Genomic DNA, 27,950 nt, shown 5'->3' with positions numbered 1-27,950 from the left:
CTGACTGTATTACCACTGAGCTCTGTCTAATTATACACTCCCAGAGAGGGAGAGAGAGAGGGAGAGAGAGAGAGAGAGCATATTAGGCACGGGGAAGAAAAAGTTATCAAGTATCACCGTGTGTCAGAGAGACTTACTGAGAGGGATGACTGTAGATTGAAGTTGTAAGGGTGAGATAGAAGGTGTGTGTCAGTTAGAGAGAAGGAGAGCGAGAGAGAGAGAGGGAGGGAGGGGGTTGGAAAGATCAAGCAAGCTGGGTAGAGAGAAAGAGAGCGCACTCACAGGGAGATAGAGAGAGCAAAGAGGCGTTTAGAGAGTGAGAAGGAGGAGAGGCAGGAATAGGATGAAGGGAGGGAAGGCTGAGCAGTAGAGAGGAGGAAGAGACTCAGTCTCAAAACTGGATATTCCTACGTGCCTGCTGCTGCCTGATCCAATGAGTAAACTCTCTGCTACCTGCTACACAAAGGCACCCGGCGAGGTATGTGACCACACCGTTTCCTCCTCTCACTGTGTGTGTGTGTGTGTGTGTGTGTGTGTGTGTGTGTGTGTGTGTGTGTGTGTGTGTGTGTGTGTGAATGTGTGAATGAGCCGCTCGTGGCATACACTCATATAAGTCAGCACCTGTATGTATGTGGGGGTGTTTGTGCGCGTGGAAGAGAATGACAGAAAGAGTGTGAACAAGAGAGCGAGTGTGACTGATCCAGAGAGAAGGAGTGTGTGAGGAAGGCAGAGACAGACAGAGAGAGAGAGAGAGAGAGAGGTGGAGGTTCATCACTCAGCCTGATGGCAGATCAGGACTTTCAAAATTAGAGCAGTGGGCTTAAATAGCCCTGGTCCAGAGATAGCCAGGGGCCCTGGAGGAGACCGCTTAAACTGGGAGGGACGGATATGAGATTGGTGAGGGTGGGGTCAGTCGAGTCGGGGAAAATTTGGAAAGAGACAGAATGAGGGAGGAGGAGAAAGAAGAGAGAGAAAATAGAAGGTGCAGATGTTTGGGGCAACTCTGGGAAAGATCTCCTGCAATTAGAGGGAGGATGTGCAGGTGTGCAGGTGCATCAGGCGTCTAACTTCATATTCAATCAGAGTACAGGATAAATGATAAATCTTTCACTGAAATAACCTCCAATGCCACATTTAATTTTTTTATTTGAACTTTGTAACTCTACTCACTCAGAGACTTTAAATTGGTGTGTTTCTGCATCCCTCTACTGGGAACACAGAGCTGTGTTCTTGCCTCTCTTTCTGACTCCACTCAAATCCCTCCACATTTCTCGCCATTCTCGATGGAGAAATACTACGCCAGTGTGCACGATTATGATTTCTGTATGTCTATTTCTGCTACAGCAGGCTCTGTCCTTCTGCTGCAGTGATACCCCATATGCTGCATATAGGAACACTTCACAGGTTCATACAGTTCTCTGCTATACGAGACATACAACATTTGTCCCTGCTGACTTAATTCACTTATTTCAATTATGAGGACGATCTGTGGAGTGTACAGGAAGTCTTCGGTCACTGAGAGATTGCTTCTAGAAAAGCATGTTTTGAGTGCACAGTTACAAAGTGTGTTTCATCTGCTGGGAGCAATTTTTTTGTTCTGGTAGTATTCAGAGTTGGACTTGTCACTTGCATGCTGGTGTATCAGTGGGAGTTTGTGTCATGGTGGGGCTCTAGTTGTAGTCAGGTGGCTTCAAAAACCAGATCTCCTTTGTTTATTTTGTGTTTCACAGTAACTTACCAAGACAAAGCCCCAAGCATCATTTCATACCCCTGCTATGTAGCTATGTAGCAGAGAAGTAGCCTCATGAATGATGTAAGGATGACAAAGAGAAACTGACTCTACGTATGTTTCTATATCTTTTGGGAAAAAGAAAAACGACTTGTCTCTGTGGGCTGAATGAGAAATACAGCATGTTCTCCCATCCCATGTTTCTTAGAGTACTGTCACCCTGAGCAGAACAGGCCTCTTGTGGGAGAAGGTTGAGTGGCTGCTGGCCCTTTAAGAGGTCTATTTTTACAGGGGCACACTCATGCAAGGAGCAAGGCGCACAGAGGAGGCAGCAGCACATGGAGACTCTATCTGCTCTGCCTCTCTTCTGTGACTCCACACAACACATCCTATAGGACCATAACCTTGTGACTGAGTGGCTATGAGAGAGAGAGAGCTGCAAAACTTGTTTGGTCCAAAGAGGAGCATGTGCTCTTTGAATGCAAGCTCTAACACGAAAATCATCCAAACTGGAAGTTACAAGGTTTGCGCCCAATAAGGAGAATCAGCCCTTTTAAAGTGGATCTCTCTGAAGTCTAAAAGTGATAATGAGTGGGAGCTTATGCACACTGTACACAAATGTGCCAACATTCCCACATACTTGTTTTGATATGCAGATAGCTATGAAAGAAATCTGAAAACATTCATGCCCCCTTCTTACAAACACATAATACACTTTAGTTGTCTTACACCCACACACTCTTCGAAAGAAACCACGAAAATGAACACATTTCAGAACATTTTTACACAAATGCACATCCGTGCACTTAGAGGTGCGCATAATGCTGAACACCCACGTAAAAAAATTACTTATACATCCTCAATATCTGGACCTAAAATAATCTTCTCCTTATGCAATCTGCATGTTATATAATGCATGGCCTGTCATTATCACAGCGCTCCTTCACGCCCTGCTGTGCCTCTCCACCTACAGCACCACACAGATAGTCAGACACATACACACACGCACACACACACACCCTGCACCATGTGTTGACAGTCATATACTCTACTCTAGCACCCTCACCCACGTTGAGTGTGTGCTCTCAAACAGCCAAGCCAGATGAGTGAGAGGGAAAGACAAGAGAGGAAGACGGAGAGTGGGTGGGGGGGGACTGAAAGTGAAAGAGACATAGAGGGAAAACTTAGATAGTGAAGTGTACATTCATGCAGAGACTACACATTTGCATGTTTGTATGAATCCGGCATCTGTGTTGCATGTGTGACTCTCAGGGCTGTGTTTTATGTGTTTGCTCTGAGAAAATTCCCGTCCTTCACCTGTTGAAACCTTTTGTGGGTGACAGATAAGCAGGCACTAGAGGCTACACCACAACCCCTCATTACATTATTTGTGTAATCATTTTCTTTACCCCCCCCCCCCCTTCAGAGTTTCAGAGCGCAGGAAACACTCACCAGTTTATTGCAGGATGTGTGAGGGATAATAACTCTCGCTGTCACCCCCAGTCACACCTCCGGTCAGACACAGACTTGCATGTCTTTGCATGTCTTGCATGTCATCTTCTCACACAATGGAAAGGGAGTCCCCACACGGTCCTTCTTGATCTGTGGAAATATATTTCTAAAGACTTCATTTAATTAAAAACATATATTGAAAAGAGATGCTCACAAATTTTTTTGATTATAGAGGGAACTGACAAATCAAGCAATATGTGCACATCTGTCAACTCAGGCATGTTGAGCTCCACATTCACAATGGACTTAACTCAAGTCATTCAGAAAACATAATTTTTTCTAAATAACTAACTCAATGGAATTGCACAAATTCCTTCTGAGGTATGTGCCAGTCATGAATTAGTTTTGCGTTTATGGCATTTTTGAATCAGTCAAGGAGACCTGCATGGCCACTGTTCTCATATCAGCACTCTCCCAGTTGGAAGGGTATGAGAATTGGCTTGGGAGCTCAGCTGAGGAGCCAGGAGGGTGATGAATAATCCCAAACAGAGGCAGGTGTTTGAATACAGTTGACACCGTGCCAGACTACTTTAAGGTGACAGACACACCTGGCGGCCGGGGTGTCCCGTGAGAGGAAAGGTGCAGGAAGTGATATTTCATAGGGTGCATTTACATTCAGATCCACTTACGTGTGAAGATATGTGTGTACGTGTGTATGTGTGTATGTGTGTATGTGTGTATGTGTGTACGTGTGTACTTGTGTACGTGTGTACGTGTGTACGTGTGTATGTGTGTATGTGTGAATGTGTGTATGTGTGAATGTGTGCATTTGCTCTTATGCAAACATGGGCTTGTAGTCTGTCAGTTATCTGAGGCTTCTCTTTGCTTTGTGTTTGTGCAGATCGTTTTCTTTGGCCTTGACTTGCAAACCTTTGTCTATGATCAGGCAGTATGTTCTCCTCCTCCTCCACACTTCATCTACAATAGGGGTCAATGACCTTTCAACCTTGCCACCCACTACTTACACCCACAGTTCTCCAGCCAGGCCTGTCTTTCTGCCTGCTGGAGCCCATGCAAGTAAATCTGCTGCCTCGTGCAGACAGACCCAACGTGAACAGACACAATATATTGCACAGTATCGGTATCACAGTACAGAAAGTGTAACATCTGAGACATCCTGTAGCCTGTATAGCATCAATAGTGCCTTGACAGCTTGTCCTGAAGTTGGATGTGCATTACATTCTACCTTTGTGATGCTTTCCTATTCATTTTATTTCTTTTTTTTTTCCGCACAACAAAAAAATCAATCAGCAAAACATCTTTCTCTAATTTAATTTGAGTTTTTTTTTCAAATTATTAGCAGAGATTATCAAATAGCTGAGTGATAAAGGTACTCTCTCAAGTGGAACTGGGACTCTCCCTATTTTCATTTTGAAAATAAGCATTAAGCCCACTCAATCCTATTTCAATATCATTTGCAGTACCCTCTATAACAAACAGCATAAGCGATGTTTTGAGTAAATGGCTGTGGCTGTGTGTGACTGGGCAGCAGATTTGGTGTGGGAGGGGTTGTAGAGCAGAAGTAATAATGGCAGTGTATAGCAATGTTGCCTTGAATACCGCCAGTGATAAAGGTACTCCAGACAGTATCTGTGAAGCCAGTCTAGACAGTCTCTCTGAAAATGAATGGCACTTGAGCTACCATGGCCAGGTCTGGCCATGCTCTCTCCACGGAGATGCCATCACTATGTTTGCTTACAGCTTGCTGACATTTTGCTGCTAAACCACAGAACCAACACAAACTCAGTTTGACTGGCAGTCGCCAGGGGACAGTGCCAGAAACAACAAATCTTTGGAATGAAAAGTAATCCCCCTCCTCTTCCATACACACACACACACACACATGCTCTCGTTCTCGCTCTTTAGAGTTGTTTCTACCCTATCAGACTTTGTCTCACTCTCTGAGTTTCTTTCTCTCCCTCGGTCTCTCTTTCCCCTCTCCTCTACCATCCACCCCCCCCTTGCTACTGATCTCATAGCATGAGAGTACTACTCGCAGGTCTCTGAGTCGGCTAATCATGTCACAGACTAGTAAGAGGGACTGCTACCTGTGAGCCAGTGAGCAAGTAAAAAGTTGGAAAACAAATTTAGAAAAAAAAAGGGAGATGTAAGGATGGAAATACAAAAGCATGACTGTGCACCAGCAAGCAGTATGTGACATCACTACAGTTGCATAAGAATTGCTGTCACCTACCCAGTAGCGGCACATTTGATGTTTGTTTCATGTTTTCTTTTCTGTCATTGTGATGCATATGATATATGCAAATTGAAACCGAAGTCAGCTTTTTGTGGTTGACAATATAGCTGGTGCAGATGTTGCATATTATCAGACTGAGATAATGTAAAAGTGCAATAATGAAACTCTCATCAGTAAACACTTAAATGTCATTGAATGATAACAACATAACACCCGCATTAGAAAATGTCAGCCATAAGGTTTGCAGAATACCTGTTAACTGCTGCTGACCTCTGGGTGCACACTTGTATGTGCAGCACATGTCTGTGTGTATTTAGAGGAAGAGAGCGAGAGACAGAGGAAGGCTGCAGTAGTTTGCTGTGGTCAGAGGAAGAGGAGAACGAGGTGGAGGAATTTTTGCTTCTGCTGACTGGCTGACCTGCATGTAATTAGTCAAGTCATATTTTTAACTGATATTGCGTAAAAGCCAGCTTAAGGAGCCATAGCTGCCCTATTTATACCCTAGGGGCTAATGGCCTGTACCACCACACAGGGGGATTTCCTCTCAGAACTATACTAAGCCTGCCTTAGGCCGTACCAGTTAGGATTCACAGGGATTAACCCAGCAATACATTACAGGCGTCACCCTCTAGTCTGCACCACACACACTGTTGTACTCTCTCCCAATGTTTAGCATGCTCTCTTTGGAAATCTGCTTTCTAGAAGGTGGTATGTTCTGTTTATTCTGCTGCACTCACAGTACACAATGTTGATCGTATTCTTAATCAGAAACAGCAGACAGCGGATACTTTCATTGTTTGTGCCACAGGAAGATGTGCAAGCCAGCCACGAGTTAGCTGAAGGTTGATTCCTCGCATGCATGTTTGTGTTTCTGTGTACAAGCAGAGTTCCCTCTGTATGTGTGTGTGTCTGTCTGTGTGTGTGTGTGTGTGTTTGTGTGTGTATGTGTGTGTGTGTGTGTGTGTGTGTGTGTGTGTGTGTGTATGTATGTGTGGGTGTTAATAGTAACTCCTGAGCCATAAGCCCATCCTCATTGTGGTTGAGCCTGCTGCGGGCAGGGCTGCTGGCTCATCCTGTTGAAGAATGGGTCAGGGCCCTGAAGGCTGACCTGGCCCTTTGCCCATTAAGCTATCGCCCGTATCACCCTGTCCTTTTATCAGCTTAGCCAGGCTCCTTGTGGAGTAAGCCACCACACAAGGCTAGTAGTACTCCCTTCCTCCCCCCCACCCCCCTCCCTCCATCACTCCACCTCTCCCTCGAAGACTTAAGTTTGCTATCTATCTATCTATCTATCTATCTATCTATCTATCTATCTATCTATAACCCCCCCACTCTTCCAACTCTCCTCTACTCTCCCCTCTGTTCAGATCTGTTACATTCAGCAACAAATTTCTGCTGCATCAGACATCCATCATAGATCCTCCACTCAGCCTGAAACGTGATCAGACACCCGATACGAGGCTACACATGAGGAAGGGTAAAAAAAAAAAAAGAAAAGAAAGAAAAAGAAAAGAACAAAATGGCTTTTTGATTTAAAAAAAAAAAGAAGAACCAGAAGTTCAAACAGTAAATCATGTTCAGTGTTCAGTGGAATCTGCTGAGGAGAGGGGGTGAATCCTGTGGAAGCCTTTGACCCCTGTTGCTACGTTTCACTTCCACCACTAAGATTTTTTTTTTTGGGTGTAGTCTGACTCATCTGACCTTTGTTGTGTAGGCCTGACCCTGCATTTGCTTGTGTGTGTGTGTGTGTGTGTGTGTGTGTGTTAGAAAAACAGCTAGATGAAATGGAGAAAGAGCGTACACCAAATGCCTCAGTGGTGCCATAAATGATTGACAGCACAATACGACTCCATGTTGTGTTGGCTCATGTTGATGTTTATCTGTGTGTGTTTGTGTGTGGATTCAGTGTGCTAAATATCAATGTGTGCATGCATAAGTAGAGTAGAGCACAACAGTCATTTCTATATCTCCACACTAGTAAATACCCTTTGATGAACCCGGTTCTTGCTCTGTTTTCCTCTCTTTCACTATGACTGGACTATTATGTCAAAATTTATGGCATGATTAGTGTTATGAATATGTAGAATTATATTTAAGATACATTCTACAATTATATCTGTTGTTCTGAATGCTGACTACAGAGCAGGGGTGTTATGGCTCTTTAGAGAAAAGTAATTTGGTTTGCATTTCTTTTGCATTGCATTTATTCCCTACTTTGTATATCTTAATATCCAAAGTATGATTTCTCATCAACTCGAGACCTTAAGATTTAATGGTATTGATAAAAAAAAATGTGTTATGTTGGGGAATTTTCATCTGTAATCATGAACAGGGAAAGCTTTATTTAAATAGCCAAGCTCACTCTGATACCTTATGAGGTTTTGTGTAATATAATCATAGAAAGATTTTTGTAGAATCAGCTTTGTTTTTACATGCGGCCAATTGTACAGTCAAATTAGTTTTTAAGATTTTTAATTAAAAAAAAAAACTAATTACAGTAAAATTAATAATTTCCTGTTTGTAAATTATTTGATAAGTATGTAAGAAACCTGCAATTCCTGGCCTATTGATCCTTTTTTTTATTGAATATAATTAAAACAATTAAAAACAGATGGATTTTTCTTAATTCCATAGCATCCTTAAGATTGTTTTAAAATGTATTTATAGCAGTTAAATCTTGTTGCTGCTTTTTTTTATTTATATTTTTTTGATTGAATATTATCATATGTATTTCCATGTGATATTACAATATGGCTCTACTATCAAAAAAACATATCAAACCATTTTTTATTTATTTAATCTTAATCCAAAAATGCTCAAAAGATAAAATAAAAATACGTATCTTTACTCTTTATTAATTGTGAGACTTATAATGAACCCACACAAATACAAGAAATAATGGAGCAGACAGCTCTTATGCCCACACGACCTCAGTGCATGCATCTGCAAACAGCATTCACTCTGAAAAATAAGTAATCTTTTCCTAAATGTCAGAGGAGAGTATCTTGGCAATTGTCACCTCGCTGTGAGAACGTTTCAATGTGGCCTTCAAGCTGATGTGTCTGCACACCTACAAGTCTGATTAGCTTTGCATTCCACTGAGGTTGAGAAGTTAGACAAGGTTAAGCTCTAATTTACTGTTGGCAGATATGAGTCTGCATTTTGCTCCGTGTTCAGAAGATTGGATGAATTGCTTGTAGAAATATGAAAGAAAATAAAGATTGCTTTTTTACAATTAACAACCAATAATGATTAGATTGCTTCATTAAATCCTATTTCTCCCTGTGCTCCAATTTGTGTTCTCGCTCCGTTATTGCATTTCTGCGCTGATAATTAACATAAGCCTGTTTGAATTGAGGTTTGGCTCTGTTTCTTTGTCGAGGAGCACATGAGGTTTTTTGCAATGCATTTTCAACCTTGTGCCTGTTTATTACTGTTGTTAAAGGTTTCTATACTGACAGGTTTCTGACTTCTTGCCATAAATGAACTACACTGCTCTCACCAATTCAGTCCTAATAAGCCGTACCAGCCATTCCAACACACTTCACTTACACTGACTGAATCACTGAAGCAAATCATTCAGAGCTCTCCTGCAGTGCTCCTGTTAGCGTATGAGCTTGTGTGTGTGTGTGTGTGTGTGTGTGTGTGTGTGTGTGTGTGTATGTGTGAGTGTGAAGTCAAATCAAATTTATTCATAAAAGCTCTTTTAATAAGCAGGTTCATCACAAAGTGCTTTGATGAGAACAAAGGACACAAATTCAGATGAAAACTACAGATAAACAAATAGAACAAGTATTGGGTCTCTGCATGTGTGTGTGTGTGCCTGCGTGTGTGTGTGTGTGTGTGTGTGTGTGTGTGTGTGTGTGTGTGTGTGTGTGTGTGTGCTTGATGGATGTGAGGTTTAGATTTGAGTCAGAGGCAACAGCAAAAGCCTAAGTCTGAGAGTGTGTGTAGGACGAACCTCCTACCACGTCCCTCCCTGTCTCTCATCAACTGTCTCTCTGCCTCCCCTCCATCCTTCCCTCTCTTTTATGTGCCAACAAGTCTTCTGAAAAGTGCTCGCTAGAAACATAAATTCAATTTTTGATCGCTGACGAGTTGATTGATTAATGACTTCTCTTGTTAAGAGACACGTTTAACTGGTGAAACTTCCGTGAAAAGCATAACATCAGGCAGTGCTAAGGCAGCATATAGTCACATATATAATCTGTATGTGCTGCATCCTTGACTCTTTGTGCATGTGTGTGTTTGTGTGTGCATAACATATATATGTATGTGTGTGTGTGTGCATATTTGTATCCCTCACAGTGATTAAAGCAAGTGGGCGGCAGCAGCAACTGGTCTGCCTGTGTGGCTCTGCATAGCAGACATGTTTCTCACTGCTAGATATTACTCATTTCCTCAGCCCTTTGCACACACAAGCACACACACACACACACACACTCTCACACACACACACACACACACACACACACACACACTCACACTCTTGAGACACACACTCGCACACACACACTCACATACACAACAGACACAGAGACGGATAGCAGGCTCTCAGTTCTTTCCCTCAGTTTGGTGGGCTTGCTAGTGTTATTTCATGCGTACAGAGATCAGAGGCAGTGTGTAGCTGGAGGCTGCTGATACCTGCAGGTGTTGTAACTGGCGGTGGTGCTGTGGAGGAGCAGTGTAGCACAATGAGGAGCTGAGGAGTGGGTTGACCCTCTGGGAGGACTGGAATATGAATGACTGCCAACACTGGGAAGCCTGCTCAGCCAGCATTAAGGTCAGTCTAACATCACATCACAACAACCACCAGCTCCATCAACCTGTCTGTCGGCTCCCGCATTCTCTAACTGCTCTTTTAGAGCAGGAGTTCAGTAAGAGCTGCTGCTGGTGGCTGCTTTTCTGTTTCAATTAGCAACACTGGACTATCAGTTTATGTTTCTTTCATTATAAAATAGGCAAAATGAGTCACTGATATTCTGTAGTTCTGTTTTTCTGAGGTTTGAAGTCATGAGTGAGGAGGTATGTTTGACAGCTATCCTGAGAATTGCATGCAGAGAAAAGGCGGGATGAGAAGGAGTGGTGTGAAGAGATGTGTCAAATTTGACATTTACAGATGAGAGTGAGTTGAGGAATATAAACATTTTAAATTTTAATATAGCAACTTTAACACAAACTGTTTCAGAAAGTTTAGATTTTTTATCAGTTTTAGGTAAACAGGAAAGGAACTTCTTAATAAACTGTATTTATGCTTACATGGCAAATCAAAAGTCCTGAGGAGTAATTCATTGGAAGGAATGTGTAACATCATTATTACCATGATCTCTCGGTTTTGATATATTTAAATGCTTTGACCACAGTAGCTCCAGATACACTCCAGCTCTGTGTGCATAGCTGCACAGTGTAGGAGTGTTCTGTTAGAAGACGTTTCTCTGCAAACTCCTCCACATGCACAATCGTGTTCTTTGTTTTCTTCTACTTCTTCTGGCAAGTTTGTCTTAGGTCTATTTTGATGACCTCTTTCGTGAGGGCTGTTGAAATGACAAAGGTGAAAGAGTCATTTCAGGACAAAAACGGAAACCAGATTTTATTCATTTAAAAATTCTGTATTCTAGACAAGTGCAGCCAAAATCACACTGTAGAAAAAAGTTATAGGTTTCAAATTCAGACCTTTTGAACTGTGTTTAATGTTGATTAATTGTTCAGGTACAGATGCTATGCTGCTTTCACAATATTAACTAAGTATCATATTTAGATAAATAAAATCCTGATAATTAATTTGTTCAAAACCAGATTAGTACTGGAGTATTCAGAGAAAAGTATTATTCTAGATATGTATGGATTAGATAAAGACTGAATCCAGCTGTTGCTGCCATCTGAAGGTCTTACTGTATATCTCCAGACTATCAGTTTTCATAAACCTTAGGTCAGTGGGTTTTTTTAGCCGGCAGAAAGCCACGTCGTCTTTCAGCTGAACTGAAAATATATCTCTAAAACTGGACTTTAAAGGTTTCACAACACAACAGCAACATGTTAATTTACTACCATTTAAAAACTGCTGATAATAATTGTCCATCATCACACCCGTCCTGTCAGTGTCTGGGACAATGCATCCCCCTCCTCTCACCACCCGGTTTTCAGTTTTCCACTCAGATACACAAACAGCTTGCTCCACTCTAACACTTGCTCTGTTTTTGGACCAAGTCACTTGATGAGCAACAGTTTACCCACCTCTCCATGGAGTATCCCCATCTAACCTCTCTAACTGACTGGATGTGTGTATGTGCATGTGTGTGTGTGTGTGTGTGTGTGTGTGTGTGTGTGTGAGTGTAGACACAGTTGCCATGGTGACAGTGTGGCGGATGGTGAGACGGCAGGGAGTTGGTTGGCTGTTGAGACAGACTTGCGGGTGAGTGCGGGGCTGAGTGGCAGCATGGTGCTGTGATGTTGTGGCGGCGGCGGGAGCAGCGATGGTGTTGGTGGCAGTGTTGCTGGTGGTGGTGGTGGTGGAGGGAACAGCTGGGTTGGCGCTTCGGCAGCCATCTCTCCAAAAGAGCACATTTAAACGTTTGGAGAAGAATTAGTAGAGCTCCCCCGCACTTCTCACTGAATGAAACAAGGCTGCAAAATCTCTGACACATTCGAGGACTCAAACACAAACACACACGCACACAAAGACCTAAACAAATAAACACTTTCACACATGCTCCCAAAAAACATAAATAAATAAAAAATTATAAAATTACACATGCACACAGACAAACATGGCATACATGCGTGCGCACACACACACACACACAAACAGTCACACACGCTTCCCTGCACCCCTGCTGTGACAGATAATTAATATGCAAGGACCCATATCCTGTATCCACAACAACTGGTGGTAATATCAACAGTGTTTCTGTCAGCTTTTGGGTGGGTGGTGACCAGCTTTGCCTATCACTGGGGGAGTAAGTACAGCCGCCTGAGGGAGTATTTGTGTGTCTGTTGCTGTCCGTGTGTGTGTGTCTGAAAGAGAAGGGGGGGGGGGGGGGGGGGGATGCTAGTAGTAAGCTCATACAGAATACAGAGAACACCCGGGGGTGTTGTGGGGGTGGTTCATGAAAGTGGTACAAAAACATATCTACATATTCCAATCATCCCCCGAGAGTCAGAGATGAAAACTCTCCTGCTGTGAGTGCTCTGTGTGCAAGTATGTGTGTGTGTGTGTGTGTGTGTGTGTGTGTGTGTGTGCTTCTTTACACACACACACACACTGCTCTCCCTCTGAACTTCATTGGCTACAAAATTTATTTTTAGCCCACATGTGGGAGTAATGTGTTTGAATGAAACGAGTAAGTTGGGTAGTTTCAGTCCCACCGCAGTGCACATAGGTAATGACTAATTAGTGACAGCTATCAGGAAGCTCAGAGTATCTAACCTTTTTAAAGTAGTTTGGAAGAGAGGGAGTCACCAGCTGAATTATCTCCATCTGTCTGATACAGCTGTATGTGTGTTAACATGCCTGACCAGACTGACAGCTAAGTCTCAAGTACAACTGATGCTGGGACCTGACGGACTCTCCTTTTTTAATGTTCACACTTTATCTCTCTTACTTCTGTTTCTGCGCCCTCCCTCCCTTTCACCCGCCTTATCTCTGTGTCTGTCCTCTTTCGTCCTCTCTATAGGTGAGCGGTGCTTCAGTACAAGAGAATCAACAGTGATCTGACAGTGATGCTGTGTAGCAGCCTTCCCCTCTGTCTGTGCCCCTCGTTCTCCCAAGAGGCCCATGTGACCTAGCCTACACCCACACACAGGGGGCCCCCACTGCCGCTGGAGCCCACCCATGAATCCCAGCCCCGACCGCGGCAAAGAGTGCCTCCCTCCTAAGAAGAGGGAGTCTCGGCAAGGATCGACAGAACACCACGTCACTTTGGACGAGTTTAAACCCCCTGTGCCGCTCCGGAGTCGGTCCAGCACAGGCAGAGGGGAGGGAGGCAGGGAGGCTAGCGACAGGGACCGAGCTCTGACTAACCCAAACCCGCATCTCCTCCACACTCCTCCACCCCTTCCTGCTCCCGCACCATGCCTCCCCCTGTCCCTACCATGGCACCTGAGCTACTCTCCCTCTGTCTCTCTTCCCCTTTTTCCAGGGCAGATCAGCGAGAGGAGGGGCTCAGGGTCTCCGGCCTGGAGAGATGATCCTCTCTCCTCCCCCCTGCCTCACACCTCCAGGTGGCTTAGAGGGGAGGGTTCCTTCTCCTTGCCACCTTCCCCATCTTCCTCCTCTGCTTCCTCCTTTAAGACTCCCTTCCCAGCTGATTCTAGAGAGATATGGTCCTACGTCAACAGCAGCCGGCGTGACTACAGCTCCTCTCTCTTCTCCCCGTCATACTTGTTTAGCCCCCACTCTCTCTACCCCCAAGACCCAAGCTTAGTTGAAGCCAGACACAGGTACCTGGGCAAGAGGTCTAATGGCCTGGATGGACCAGGCAGCAGGACTGTCTCAACCTCCAGGCCTCTGCTCACAGGAGAATATGGGAATGACAGCTGCAGAACCAGGCTGGATGTCAGTCCACACAGCTCCCATACCAACGGAGGACGAAGACAGCAGGAGGATCTAACCTCCCGTGTCCATTCTGGAGGGCCATTTTTGTCAGACTCTCAAGCTCAGGAGGGCCCTGAGCCACATTCCTCACTGCAGGACAAACATCCGCATGGGATAGTTAAGACTGGCTCAAATTTACTCTCCACTAGTCCCCACCCCCTCGGACCAGACCCCAGGGTAGGTAGAGGGGGTCTTTTGGATCCTATAGGGGCCACACCAGCTGAAGCCCAGATCTACTACTCCTTGGGATCAGTGTGCCACCCCAGCCCTCAGCCCTACCCACACTATAGCCCCTCAGGAACACCTCTGTACAACCTGCACAGGGAGCCAGGCCCCAGGCAGCACAATCTAAGGAACTCACCTCACTCACCTCTGGGTCTACCCAACAGCCATGACAGGTTACAAAGAGACCGGGAAAGAGACCAAGAAAGAGACAGAGAAAAAGTCCTACACAGGGACAGGGAGCGAGGTAAAGACAAAGACAAAGAGAAGCACCTACAGCATGACAAAGACCAAGAAAGAGACAGCGAGCGCGAGAGAAGGCGGGACAGAGGGAGAGAGTTATCTCCCTGCCATTCTCACACCTCACCCCCTGACCTTCACCCATCTCCTCCTGCGCTCCTACCTCACTTCACCAAGGGTTCTCTGATTGAGCTGGCCAACGGGCGGTTGAAGCGGGTGGAGGAGCTGCGGACCGAGGACTTCCAGAGGAGTGCGGATACCTCTTCAGAGTTCCACCTCAGCACCTGCACCGTGCTGCTGATTTCCCCCAGCAGCTCACAGGGCTTCAGCCACCTGCAGGTCCACCTCACAGACCGCAACACTCAGGTCAGCTTTCTCTTTAGATATATGCCTCAGCACAACTTGAGTTACAGATATCTACATGACAGCATGATCACAAATGATTTAATTAATAACTGCATGACAGGATGAGTGTTAATAAAAATCAGTAACAGTTTAGATTGTTGTTTTCTTGATCTTCACATCTTACACATGTAATTACACATCAAAATCAGACTGTGGTGATTTTAAGTGAAACACATGAGAGACCTCTTGGTTGAGTGTATAACAATGTTGTGGTTTTGTGTAGGAGTTACTGAAGGTCTTGGTGGAGTATCCGTTCTTTGTGCAGGACCGAGGCTGGTCTTCTTGCTGTCCCCAGAGAACCACACAGCTGTATGGCCTGCCCTGCCGCCAGCTCATGGAGGGGGATGTCTGCCTGGCTCTCACCCCCATGCCCACCCAAACCCACCGGACACACGCGCGCACTGGCCCCAGGGCCCATCGCACACAATACCCCTCCAGGGCTACAGGAGAGTCCAGCAGCTCACACAGGGAAGAGATGCCACCTCCACCTCCTCCTCCCCCTCTTCCTCACCACCCACCTCCTAATGCGCCAGCCCCACCACGCGCGCTGGCTGCAGAGCCTCCCGCACAGGAGCAGCCACGTCCACGCAAACGGCGATGGTCTGCCCCGGACACCCTTCCCTCACCCGGAACTGATGAAATCCTCCTGGATTTACCTCATGGCTCTAAGCTAATGAAGTGGCAGTAGAAACTTGCACATGCATACATGCATACACATGCGTACTGACACACACACATAAGCACATACACACCCTCCTTGTCTCTGTTGCACCCACCAAGACAAACAATGGAGAGACCTCAAGGCAGGGTTGCAGGGAAGGATTAAAAAATAATATAAAAAAACGCAATTTACGGGTGTCCACACTTTAGGAGGAGCAGCAGCTGAAGGATCTTGGGATGGCTCCTTACAGACACAATGAAGACATTTAGTGAGACAATCAAGCACTTGTCCGTGTTCACTCTGTTTTTGTAATGGTTGTCCCACACACCTACTTACTGACAGTGTTTTCTGCAGGGTATCGACTTTCAATCAGTGTTATGAAAGTAAACGCTATTGAAGAAGTGCAGATATATATGAACAAAAATTGACTATATATATTACAGATGTTATATACAGTAAATATGCTAAACAGATTTAATGCAATCTCTCTGTCAATTTCGCAATGCATTTTCATTTCTTTTTCTTTTTTTCTTTTCTTGCTTCTGAGCCGATGTCTATGTGTCGGCCTGGGCAGGCAAGGTGAATGTATGAGCAGCTCTTCGCCTTTTTTTTATTCTCATCACCGGGAGTCAAAAAATTAAACAATTGTTCGTCAAGGCATTACCCTCCAATATGTTCTTAACATTATCTCTGAGAAAGGGAGAACACTAATGAAACTGCGTAACAGACAATCCCACCCACACAGACAGGTCTGTGCCACATCGCCTTGACACTCATGGTGTTTTTCCATTAAAAACTGAATGATGGAAAGAGTAAAAGTGCAGTATGGCTGAAGAGTAATGGTGCTAATAACACGTTGGAACATGATGCTTTGTGAATACTCTTGACCCCTGTGTTACTGTACGCTTCTGTTCCCATCTCATTTTTTACGTACTGTATATGTTTGAGGGCAGGGAAAATAATGAAAGTATTTTAAACTCAGATACGGGTATCTCCTCTGATTCAGCACACTCTCTCACTTTAGTTTTTGAGTTTGTTTTTTTTTTTATTTTCAAAAAGAAAACCTTACCTGTTGATTTTTTCTTTTTAAATGTTATAGCTACAAAAATATATGTATATTTTTTAAAAATTGTGAATCTGTTATATGATGTTCGCTAGAAATAAAGGAAAAAAAGCTTTATAGATTTAATTAAAAGTGTGAATTTATTCTCTGCATATGTTGTAAAGTACTATACACTTAAATGATCATTTAATACAAATGGTAAATATGGGATTAAGATGCTGGAAAAACTTTTACATTAATAATATGCATGTTTTATAAACAAGATATTTTCTTTAACAGCTGATAACTCTTGCCAGGCTAGCTGCATGGTGGACGGGAAAAAAATCAATATATGGTACATTGCTTTTAAATTTTCCTTCTTGCACTGCAAATAGGTTTACACTGCAACACATCCATCATTTCTCATCATATATACTCCTCCAGGGCTGCACGATGATGCAGTGGTTAGCGCTGTCGCCTCACAGCAAGAAGGTTCCGGGTTCGAGTCCCGGCTCGGCCATGGGATCTTTCTGTGTGGAGTTTGCATGTTCTCCCAGTGCAAGTGTGGGTTCTCTCCGGGTACTCCGGCTTCCTCCCACAGTCCAAAGACATGCAAAAATGGGGACTAGGCTAATTGGATGCTCTAAATTGACCATAGGTGTGGATGTGAGTGTGAATGGTTGTCTGTCTCTATGTGTTTGCCCTGCGATGGACTGGCGACCTGTCCAGGGTGTACCCCACCTCTCGCCCGAAAAGATGCTGGGATAGGCTCCAGCCCCCCCGCGACCCTACTAGAGGATAAGCGGTAGAAAATGAATGAATGAATGAATGAATATACTCCTCCACTGACGATACTCTTCATCTTTTGCTCTGTTCTTGGGACAAAGCTCCAGTAATCTACTGTTCATGGTTACCCTGGTGCAGGGTAACTTCCTACATCTTCTCTCCCTCTGTGTTGGAGCCAAAGACCAACCGCTTCTCCTCAGTCTCTCCCAAGTTGAACCTCTGCAGAAGCTCCTCTGCAAACAATGGCACCACCTGGCCGATAGAACAGACCACAGTGTAGTGCTCAATCAGTATGCTTATGAGGACCTCTACTGGTGATTGAAAATACTACCAGTGAACTCCAAATGACAGGGAGCGTTCAAACCGGAATTATCAGGTTCGACTTGGACTGTTGAACTTCAAAGAGTTGACTTTGAATCAGTTTGACAGGTTATTACACTGACACTCTGATTATAGTCTAGTCTGAAGCTAACATTTTTTCACAATGTTAAGGAGAGTGACAAAGAAAAATCCTGAATTCCATTAAATTTTGATACAGGTCCAGTTACAGACTGGTTAAAGACCTGCACCAAAACTTCTTCCTGGGCCCATGCCCCATCCCTCCACCAAGTTTGGTTCAAATCAGTTCAGTACTTTATGTGTAATCCTCCTGATAAATAGCGATGGAGGTAATAAAAGAATATAAATTTACATGACAAAATCATGCAAAACACACCTTCTTGTACACTCCCTACGAAACTATTACTGACTTCTCTCATAAAGAGCAAATTTGGGCTCAAATGGGATGTGATAAAGCATAATTTTTAAATGGAGCCCTTAAAAGTGTTGTGAGTCCTTGGGAAGATAAAATCACAATGTCAAACTGAATCATTTGTAAATCGATAAAAATTTTTTAAATGCTATTCTATTCTACACAATCTGCATTTAGAGTAAATGTGCAAGAGCAGACAACATATAAAACAGAGAGGTTCTTGGTTCTTTTCCAACATAATCTGACTGACCTGTGCCATGATCAGCTTCCTGGTTTTTGGTATGCCGGGGTCTGGATACTCCTCTCCGAAGCAGAGCTCAATCTCATAAGAAGGTGTAGGTCCCTTCCCCTGTAAACAGCTCTGCAGCTCTGCACAAACATTAATCAGAATATTCAAATTCATCATATAAACATATTCCATCTTTGCATAGAGAAATAATGTGACATTTGTTATTTGTTTTTACTCCCAATGACCGCAGTCAATCTGTCTCTCTTTGAATAAATCATATTCTGTTCCAGCTAGATTTATACCACTAACTGATAGCTAATGAATTCTGTTATGTTAAGTATGCATGTGTTGCCTTACCACTGACAAATGTGGGTATATCAAGCAGTTTGAAGGTCTTTTCACGCTCCAGTTTGTTGGGCCGGTCAGAGTGTTGGGCCGTGGGACCGCTCCAGTACACCCTGCCCTGGCAGAACCGCTTGATGAACACCCCCTCTTGGGCCACCCATAATAGCACACCCCTTTCCAGGTGACAAAGAAGGCGATTCATTGCTTCAGCCATGCATGACGGTAGGGATACAGAGCCGGGGGAAGGGAACGAGAGTTGCTGTGCAGTGCAGGGCCCGTAGATCCGTTCATTTCCCAAAGGAACACGGCCCTGCAGAATGAAGCATCCATCTGGGCTGCTGGTGGTCACTTGCATCACCCTCTGGCCCTGGTACAACAACGTCACCTTCATACGAAAATCTATACACATAGACACACACACACACACACACACACACACACACAAAATGCTACTTTTTTTCCAGGTCATACAGTACAAAGGCTAGTAACGTCTTCATTTGGTTTTGTTTTAGTGCATAATCCCATAAACTTCTTTACCTGACATAGTAGGCGCAGGGCTGAAGAAGGTAATAGGAGCAGGGACCTGATTTTGAGGTTTTTTTCCTGTTAATTCACAGTACATGTGCTCCATCATCAGATTCTCTAAAGCAGAATAGAAACATGACTTAATCAGTAAATTCTCAGTGCTGCAAGATTACTTATGGAAATAGGAAAATGTGTTCTGTTGACGTCGATGTTTTTAAAATTACGTTCATGAGTAAAATTCCTACCAACATGTCCATGCTGGCCCAGAATGGGTTAGATGAGGAGCCATTTAGGTCCCATCTTCACAATCCAAACAGGGTCCATTACTATTTGTTCATTGGTTCAATGTCTGCCCATTCAAGAGGGGCCCTTGAAAGCAAACATTGCTAAGCCCAACATGATGCACTTACACAGACTCATGACTCATGTTTGGGGAGCCTCAGAATTGCATCTTTGCTTTTCGCAGCCCACAGCTCAGAATGTGAACTCCAGTGCTCACTGGGAAGGTTTGCAGCCGAGTGTGAAGCAGCACCTCCAAGTCTGAGGCCATGGTTCTCAGCCAAAAAACAGTGGACTGCTCCCCCTGGGTTGGGGGTGAGTTTCTGCCCCAAATGAAAAAGTTCAAGTATCTCTGGGTGTTGTTCACGAGTGAGGGTAGAATGAAGCTGGAGATTGAAGGATGAGTCGGTGCGGCTTTAGCAGTAATGGGGACGTTGTACTGGACCGTTGTGGTGAAGGGGGAGCTGAGTTGGAAGGCAAAGCTGTCAATTTACCAGTCGATCTTTGTTCCAACCCTCACCTATGGTTATGAGATCTGGGTAGTGACCGAAAGAAACTGAACTGAAATGGGTGTCCTCTGTAGGGTTGCTGGGTTCAGCCATAGAGTTAGGGTGAGGAGCTTGGACATCTCATGGGCACCTTCCTTTGGAGGTTTTCCAGGTGCATCCAACTGGGAGAAGCTCCTGGGGTAGACCCAGAACTCGCTGGAGGGATTACATATCCAATCTGGCCAGAGAACGCCTCGGGATTCCCCAGGAGGAGCTGGAAAGTGTTGCTGGGGAGAGGGATGTCTGGAATGCCCTGCTTGGCCTACTGCCACCACAACTTGACCCCGGATAAGCGGAAGAAAATAAATGAATGGATGGATGGATGGATGGATGCTATCAGACCCTGTATGGATTGCTGAAATAGGATCCAAATGCTGAGTCATAATAATCTTAAACCCACATGGATATTCTGACTGGGATAAAAATTATCATTATATAATTTGGCCATTTGAGGTTATTATTCTTTGCTTTGAGTCACAGGTGGACTCTGCTCAGTCATTTGTGGTTATAAAGCAAAATAGTTGAAGACTACCACAAAAGCCATGGGGAGAATTGTCTTTCAGACATCTCTGGGCATCATTCTCCATAACTATTCTACAGTGCAGTAACAGTTTGTGTGTGTTACACTTACCAGTCAGTGGTTTTTCTTCTTCTTTATTTGCTTGAAATGAGTCATTTTGAGACTGAATCTACAATAACAGAAACCAATATTAGGTAACATAGTGTGAGGTTTATTTTAAAGATTATATCTTTTTTATAAGATCAAGCAGTTTAAACAAAGGGCGTAGGTTTGCATATGGACGGTAGGAACATGTCCCTACCAATAATTTGGAAGTGAACTTGTTCGCACTATATTTGGAGTGAAGTCATATAAGATCATTCCAATGTGCCTTCCAAGAGGCTACATCTCCAAGACAACCAATTTAGGCAATACAGAATTTGAGTGATTGAAAGGGCGGGGGCTATCTTAAGCCTCACGTCATGTGAGAATATCACAGTGGTACCTAACGTCACCAGGAAAATGTCAACTGATGGTATTTAAACATTTGAGCTTACGATTACTAGCAAGCTATCCCAGGCTTCTTTCTTCAGTAGACTAACAGTCAAGTTGCTAGCAGGACTAAACATAAAATGGCGAATTACCAAAATATGAGTTTAATTTCTATCAAAACTCCCATGAAAATATCAGTATTGAATAATATGACTTTTTTTATGCCTTACTATATTTTGACGTTTTTATGACATTTTGTGCCTTACTGTACTATGACATTTTGATGCCTTACTATTCTATGATGTTTTCATGCCTTACTATACTATGATGATTTTATGCCTTTCTTTACTATGACATTTTTATGACATTTTATGCCTTACTGTACTATGATGATTTCATGAAATTTTGAACCTTACCATAATACGACTTTTTATGCCTTCTAATACTATGACTTTTTATGCCCTACTTTACTATGATGTTTTCATGAAAATTTATGCCTTACTATTCTGGCATTTCCATGCCCTACTATACTATGATGTTGTTATGACTTTTTGTGCCATACTGCACTGTGACATTTTTATGACATTTTATACCTTACTATACTATGAAATTTTTATGAGTTTCTTATGCCTTACTATTCTATGACTTTTTTATGACATTTTCATGCCTTACTATTCTATGACGTTTTTATGCCTTACTATACTATGAAGTTTTCATGACATTTTATGCCTTACTATGCGATGACATTTTACACAATTTTATGCCTAGCTGTAGTATGACATTTTCATGATATTTTCTGGTCTACTATACTAAGACATTTTTATGACGTTTTCATGCCTTACTATACTATGACGTTTTTATGACATTTTCTGGCTTATTATACTATGATGTTTTTATGCCTTACAGTACTATCACATTTTCATTACATTTTATGCCTTAATATACTATGTTATTTCACAACGTTTTTATGACCTACTGTACTATGACATTTTAATGACATTTTCATGCCTTACTATTCTATTGACGTTTTGATGCCTTACTATACTGACGTTTTCATGACATTTTGTTGCTTATTATACTAAGGCGTTTTAATGACATTGTCATGCCTTACTATACTAAGACTTTTTTTTTAAATTTTGAACCTTACTATACTATGACATTTTATGCCTTACTATACTATGATGAAATTATCCCTTCCTATTCTATGATGTTTTTATGCCTTACTATTCTATGACGTTTTTATGCCTTACTATTCTATGACGTTTTTATGACATTTTATGCCTTACTGTACTATGACGTTTTCATGCCTTACTATACTATGACGTTTTTAAGACATTTTGTGCCATACTGTACTATGACATTTTATGCCTTACTGTACTATGATGTTTTTTTTATATTTTGAACCTTACTATAATATTAAATTTTATGCCTTACTATTCTACAACGTTTTTATGCCATACTATACTATGATGATTTTATGCCTTTCTGTACTATGACGTTTTCATGACATTTTCTGGCTTATTATACTATGATGTTTTGATGACGTTTTCATGCTTTACTATTCTATTGCGTTTTTATGCCTTACAATACTATGGCGATTTCATGACATTTCATGCCTTACCATAAGTATGAAGTTTTTATGACATTTTCTGGCTTATTATACTATGATGTTTTGATGACGTTTTCATGCTTTACTATTCTATTGCGTTTTTATGCCTTACAATACTATGGCGATTTCATGACATTTCATGCCTTACCATAAGTATGAAGTTTTTATGACATTTTATGCCTTACTATACTATGACGTTTTTTTGTTTTTAATTCAAGCCTTACTATGCTATGACATTTTACAACGTTTTTATGCCTAGCTGTAGTATGACATTTTCATGATATTTTTTGGTCTACTAAACTAAGACATTTTTATGACGTTTTCATGCCTTACTAAACTATGACGTTTTTATGACATTTTCTGGCTTATTATACTATGATGTTTTAATGCCCTACTATACTATGACGTTTTCATGACATTTTGTTGCTTATTATACTAAGACGTTTTTATGACATTTTATGCCTTCCTATACTATGACTTTTTATGCCTTACTATTTTATTGACGTTTTCATGATGTTTTCATGCCTTACCATATACTTTGACGATTTCATGACATTTCATGCCTTACTATACTATGAAGTTTATATGACATTTTTTATGCCTTACTGTACTATGACATTTTAATGACATTTTCATGTCTTACTATTCTATTGACGCTTTGATGCCTTACTATACTATGACGTTTTCATGACATTTTGTTGCTTATTATACTAAGACGTTTTTATGACATTTTATGCCTTCCTATACTATGACTTTTTATGCCTTACTATTTTATTGACGTTTTCATGATGTTTTCATGCCTTACCATATACTTTGACGATTTCATGACATTTCATGCCTTACTATACTATGAAGTTTATATGACATTTTTTATGCCTTACTGTACTATGACATTTTAATGACATTTTCATGTCTTACTATTCTATTGACGCTTTGATGCCTTACTATACTATGACGTTTTCATGACATTTTGTTGCTTATTATACTAAGACGTTTTTATGACATTTTATGCCTTCCTATTCTATGATGTTTTGATGCCTTACAATACTATCACATTTTCATTACATTTTATTCCTTACTATATACTATGACGTTTTTATGACTTTTTATGCCTGACCGTACCATGACATTATTATGTCTTACTATACTATACAGCTTTTACTCCTTACTATACTATGACGTTTTTTTTTACTTTTTATGCCTTACTATACTATGTCATTTTAAGACGTTTTTATTGCCTCACTATAGTATGGCATTTTTATGACATTTTCATGCCTTACTATTTTATGACATTTTTATGACTTACTATACTACGTTTACTCTTACTGTTATGACATTTTGTGCATTCCTATACTATGACTTTTTTATGCCTTTTTATGCCTAACTATGGTATGACATTTTTATGACTTTTTATACCTTACTATAATATTTACTTACTATAAAGTTTGTTTATATTATTATGACCTACATACATCCTCTGGATATATGAAATGTTCATGAAATACTCATAATGAAATGCAATTTCATTAAAACAACATGCTCATTCCAATTCTATATGTTGTATATATAAACCTATATGTATATGATTTTTATTTATAATTTTATTAAACTTAAATATACAAGTCTATCTTTTATATTTACATGTATAATATTAACATATACTGACAGGCTTTGGGATGGATATATATTTATGTAACATATGTCTATAATAGTATAATACAATATAATAGTAATAACAGACATACTAATATATATGTTTGTATTCACTAGACATATATTTCAGTATATTATATTCCAAGCAAAAAGACAATAATTTATGGTTCAACTCTCTACATGTAGGATCTTAAAATACCTGACTTTGGTGACCTGCTGAAACTTAGAATAGATGATATTTACTGAACCGTTTCCCTGGGATTCTCAGTTTTCTATAAATAAAAATCTGAAAAAAACAAAAAAACAAAAACAAAACAAAACAAAAAAAATAAAGAATTTTTCTATTCCTATTTTTTTCTCTTCACCCCTGCTGGACAATTCTGTCAACTGTAACAGCACTGTCGAGTATTCAGGAAGGTCAGTGTTATATTTTGTCAATTTATAGCTTATTGGATCTATGTTTAAGCTCACCTCTCTTTCCACAGAACAAGGGATCTTTGAAGACCTTTTAGTCTGAATTATCATTTTATTCTTGATCTGGGGAGAGTCTGAGGAGAGAAACAAGTGACAGCAAAAATAAAAAATGAAAGACTCAGATACCATCAAGTTATAAAGAAATTACAATACAATTCTTTGTACTGTATATTGGTACAGTACAAGCTGATTGCAGAATGGTTTAAAGACGGGTAAAAACTTCCTTACTTTTTAAAATCTTTACTAAGGATGCAGCACTTCATTTCCTTCTTTGTTTTTTCCTTCTATTTAACTTTTTTACTTGTATCTTATAAAGGGGAGTGTAAATATGAAACCAATGTTCAATAGCTAACTCAAAATATGACTGGGAAAAGGAAAAGAGACATTTTGTTTGATCGTACCTGCTGGCTTGGCTGAGCCATTGTCGAGCTGGATGCAATAGACTTTATATGGCTCAGTGATGTCCAGCTGATTGCGTTCAGGGACCTCTTGGAAGTCTGTGCTCTTGTTGAGTGCACAGCGGAGACGGGTCTTCCACATGGTGGGGTCAGCTTTATCCCTTCCCTCCTTGTATTTGCCCTTATACACAGCCCATGCCTGAATGTAAACATTAAAAAATTATTATGCATAAATAAATAAATAATTAAAAACAGACAAAAAAAAAAAAAAAAGTGATTGAATGAAAAAACTGGGGAAACTGTGAACCAATGAGTGGCTAATCACAATATATTTCAACATTTCATTTTATTTTTTCAATATTCAATGATTAGCATAGGAAATGTTTGTGTTCTGCTGTTATTAGTTCTTTAACTAAATCCATCAAGAGCATTATGAAAGTAGCAAACTGAATACACACTATGAAATCATCAGTTATTTCACCTTTATTACCTCACCAATCCTAAACTTCCCTAAAATTGTGAGTTTATTGAACTGTTACTAAATAAATTGTTGAGGTTGTTCATTACACGCACTAGCATTAGTCATTCACTGAATTGCTTTGAGGAACTAGTATAAATTTAAAATTCAAAATTAGGTCAGTCAGCAACTGTTCAGTTATAGGTTTAGACTGTTTAGACTGACTTTCTGGTTTCTTCTATTAGTAGTGACAGAGTTTCAGGTTTAGTTCCCCATTATTTTCATGTTGATGCCTTACAAATAACCAAATGACATTGAACTTCAGGTCTTCAAACCGAATGTGATGAGTATACTAAGCAATCAGCCTAGTGTTGTGAACTTATTTTTAAGTTGTTAATCTTGAATTAATGCTTGTAAATTCTGAAATGGGTTAGATTATGATGCCTTGAAATTTGAGGTTTATTGATATGATGTTAAATATTAAATAAATGCAAAAACATAGACTGACATTTTATTGTAAACTAAAAACCTCTGACGCTCTTTCTGTGCTTGACACAGGAAAGTGACAAACTTTCTCAGTGGAATAAGTGAAGAAAATTCCTGTAATGTAGTAAGATTACTGTTGGACCTGGTATCCAACACTTTTGCAACACAGCCTCGCAACTTAGAGTTAAGGTCTTATTGTGAAAGTGTGTTGTTTTTTAATCTACGGACTGCACGTGAACGCATCATTTCAGCATACACTTCAACTAGGTTTTCAGAATTTTGAAAGAGGTAATAATAATAACAATAACAATAACAATACATCTATTTTTAAATTCAATAAATAGCCTACAGTAGCAACCTACCAAAGTGTCTTTGTAAATATTTAAAATATTTATAATGTTCATCCTGATTGTCCAGACTGTAAATCTAGAATGTGCTTTTTTCTACTGCGTGTGGGATACCTTTTTTTCGACACCCAAGCAGCATCCTTGCATTTTGTTTTTTGACTTTGGGCTATAATAAAATTTGACTTACTTAAAAATAACTAGGCAACATTGTGTCTATATGGTTAAAAAAAGAAGTAGGTTTTGATTCGCAAGAAATACAAAAAGGACTGACACACTGTATTATACTTAATTTTTGCACAAACACTTGAATAAGCCTGACATGTAATAATAACTTCTAAGCTAAACACATCGTTCAAAGTTTTTTTCCTTTATCGGTCATGGTGCGTGTTTGTTATGGGCATTAAATAAATACATAAATAAATAAATAAGAAGAACTAGCCTATTAAAGGTTTTATCAAACCCAGTATTCCATAGTCGACTAGTTCATTAGCACCTTATTATTAAGTCAATATGTTAAGATTGTGTTTGACCATAACCATAACTAACTGAATTCACATGTTCAACGTTATGTTTCAGAATATGAAAGAGACTAAAAGTGTTGACCTTGAACAGAGCTGCATCCTCCGTCTGTTTGTAGTCCTTCTTGGCTGCGTGCTTCCACGGAATCCTGAACATGGTTTTGTTGTCATCCTCCCAGCACAGTCCTTCATATTTGCCACTCTCTATCTGAGTTATCAGCCACTCTTTCAGGTGCAACTTGGCTCCTTCTTCCATCTTCACCACATAACTTGATCTTACAGCAACAAAACGTCAGAGAAACATGTGCAAAGCGGCTCGACCACACTTTAATCACGTTCCCAGCTTGAAAACGAAAGAATATATATCAATATTTTTATTCTGATGCTGCCCAAGCCTCCAATATTATTTTAAGCAACGTCTAGTAGCTTATTAATAAAAAGTTAAAGTAAAAGAGACCTCATCGCAAACTTAAATGCAGAAGTCGTAGACTACCTCAAATTAAGTGCGCTCTGGAAGCGAAAGCGAAAGCTTTGAGCGCATTTGATACTTTCGGTTTCCCCCTCCTTTCATTGTTGCAGCGAAAGTTTAATCATTTCCAAGTAAGGTGTATGTGGCAGGTCGTTAAACGACGAGGTCACTGGGTTGAAAAAAAAAAAGAAGAAAAAACTGTGAAAGATTTTCTTCATGGGAAAAAGACCTCACTTTAAAATCCGTGTGCTGCAATTGGCAGGTTTTTGTTAACATTAGAGTCAGTTTTAAGTTGACAGAAGCCAAGACCAAGCACGTTACCCTTTATTATGAGACAGATCACAAAACTCATTCTGCTAAATATTACTTTAAATATGGAAGAAGACTAAATCAATACAAGCAGATAAGTGTAAAAACAGAATTACTTTTACACAGCACTACCAATGAAAATAATGTTATGCTTTATTGGGAAATTGGGAAACAT

At 41.0% G+C, this 27,950-nt stretch overlaps 2 protein-coding genes across 4 annotated transcripts; one reads left to right on the top strand and one right to left on the bottom strand.

The window, feature by feature from the left end:
• Positions 1-3: 3 nt before the first annotated feature.
• On the top strand, positions 4-16,743 carry LOC111672195 (uncharacterized). 2 transcript variants are annotated; one of them, XM_023429529.2, is made up of 3 exons: positions 4-478; positions 13,112-14,859; positions 15,122-16,743. In XM_023429529.2, exons 2-3 carry the CDS (start codon positions 13,270-13,272, stop codon positions 15,584-15,586), a joined length of 2,055 nt encoding a protein of 684 aa, XP_023285297.1. In that variant the 5' UTR covers positions 4-478; positions 13,112-13,269; the 3' UTR covers positions 15,587-16,743. The 2 variants fall into 2 exon arrangements, with proteins under 2 accessions (XP_023285297.1, XP_023285298.1); XM_023429530.2 differs by lacking the exon at positions 4-478 and adding an exon at positions 9,773-10,221.
• Positions 16,744-27,524, bottom strand: irf10 (interferon regulatory factor 10). Of its 2 annotated transcripts, none has more exons than XM_023429574.2 (8): positions 27,083-27,524; positions 25,193-25,388; positions 24,789-24,865; positions 20,696-20,753; positions 19,250-19,354; positions 18,725-19,111; positions 18,389-18,507; positions 16,744-17,639 (listed from the first exon to the last, which is right to left on the bottom strand). In XM_023429574.2, the coding sequence occupies exons 1-8, from the start codon at positions 27,251-27,253 to the stop codon at positions 17,535-17,537; spliced, it is 1,218 nt and encodes a 405-aa protein (XP_023285342.1). In that variant the 5' UTR covers positions 27,254-27,524; the 3' UTR covers positions 16,744-17,534. The 2 variants fall into 2 exon arrangements, with proteins under 2 accessions (XP_023285342.1, XP_087036323.1); XM_087180197.1 differs by having other exon boundaries at positions 19,250-19,315.
• Positions 27,525-27,950: the final 426 nt, after the last annotated feature.

This window comes from Seriola lalandi, unplaced genomic scaffold, assembly GCF_002814215.2.
Source record: "Seriola lalandi dorsalis isolate HSWRI2012SDOR001 ecotype SW California unplaced genomic scaffold, Sedor1 jcf7180002054896, whole genome shotgun sequence".
Classification (NCBI taxonomy): Eukaryota; Metazoa; Chordata; class Actinopteri; order Carangiformes; family Carangidae; genus Seriola; species Seriola lalandi.
This window is presented reverse-complemented; position numbering and strand designations above follow the sequence as displayed.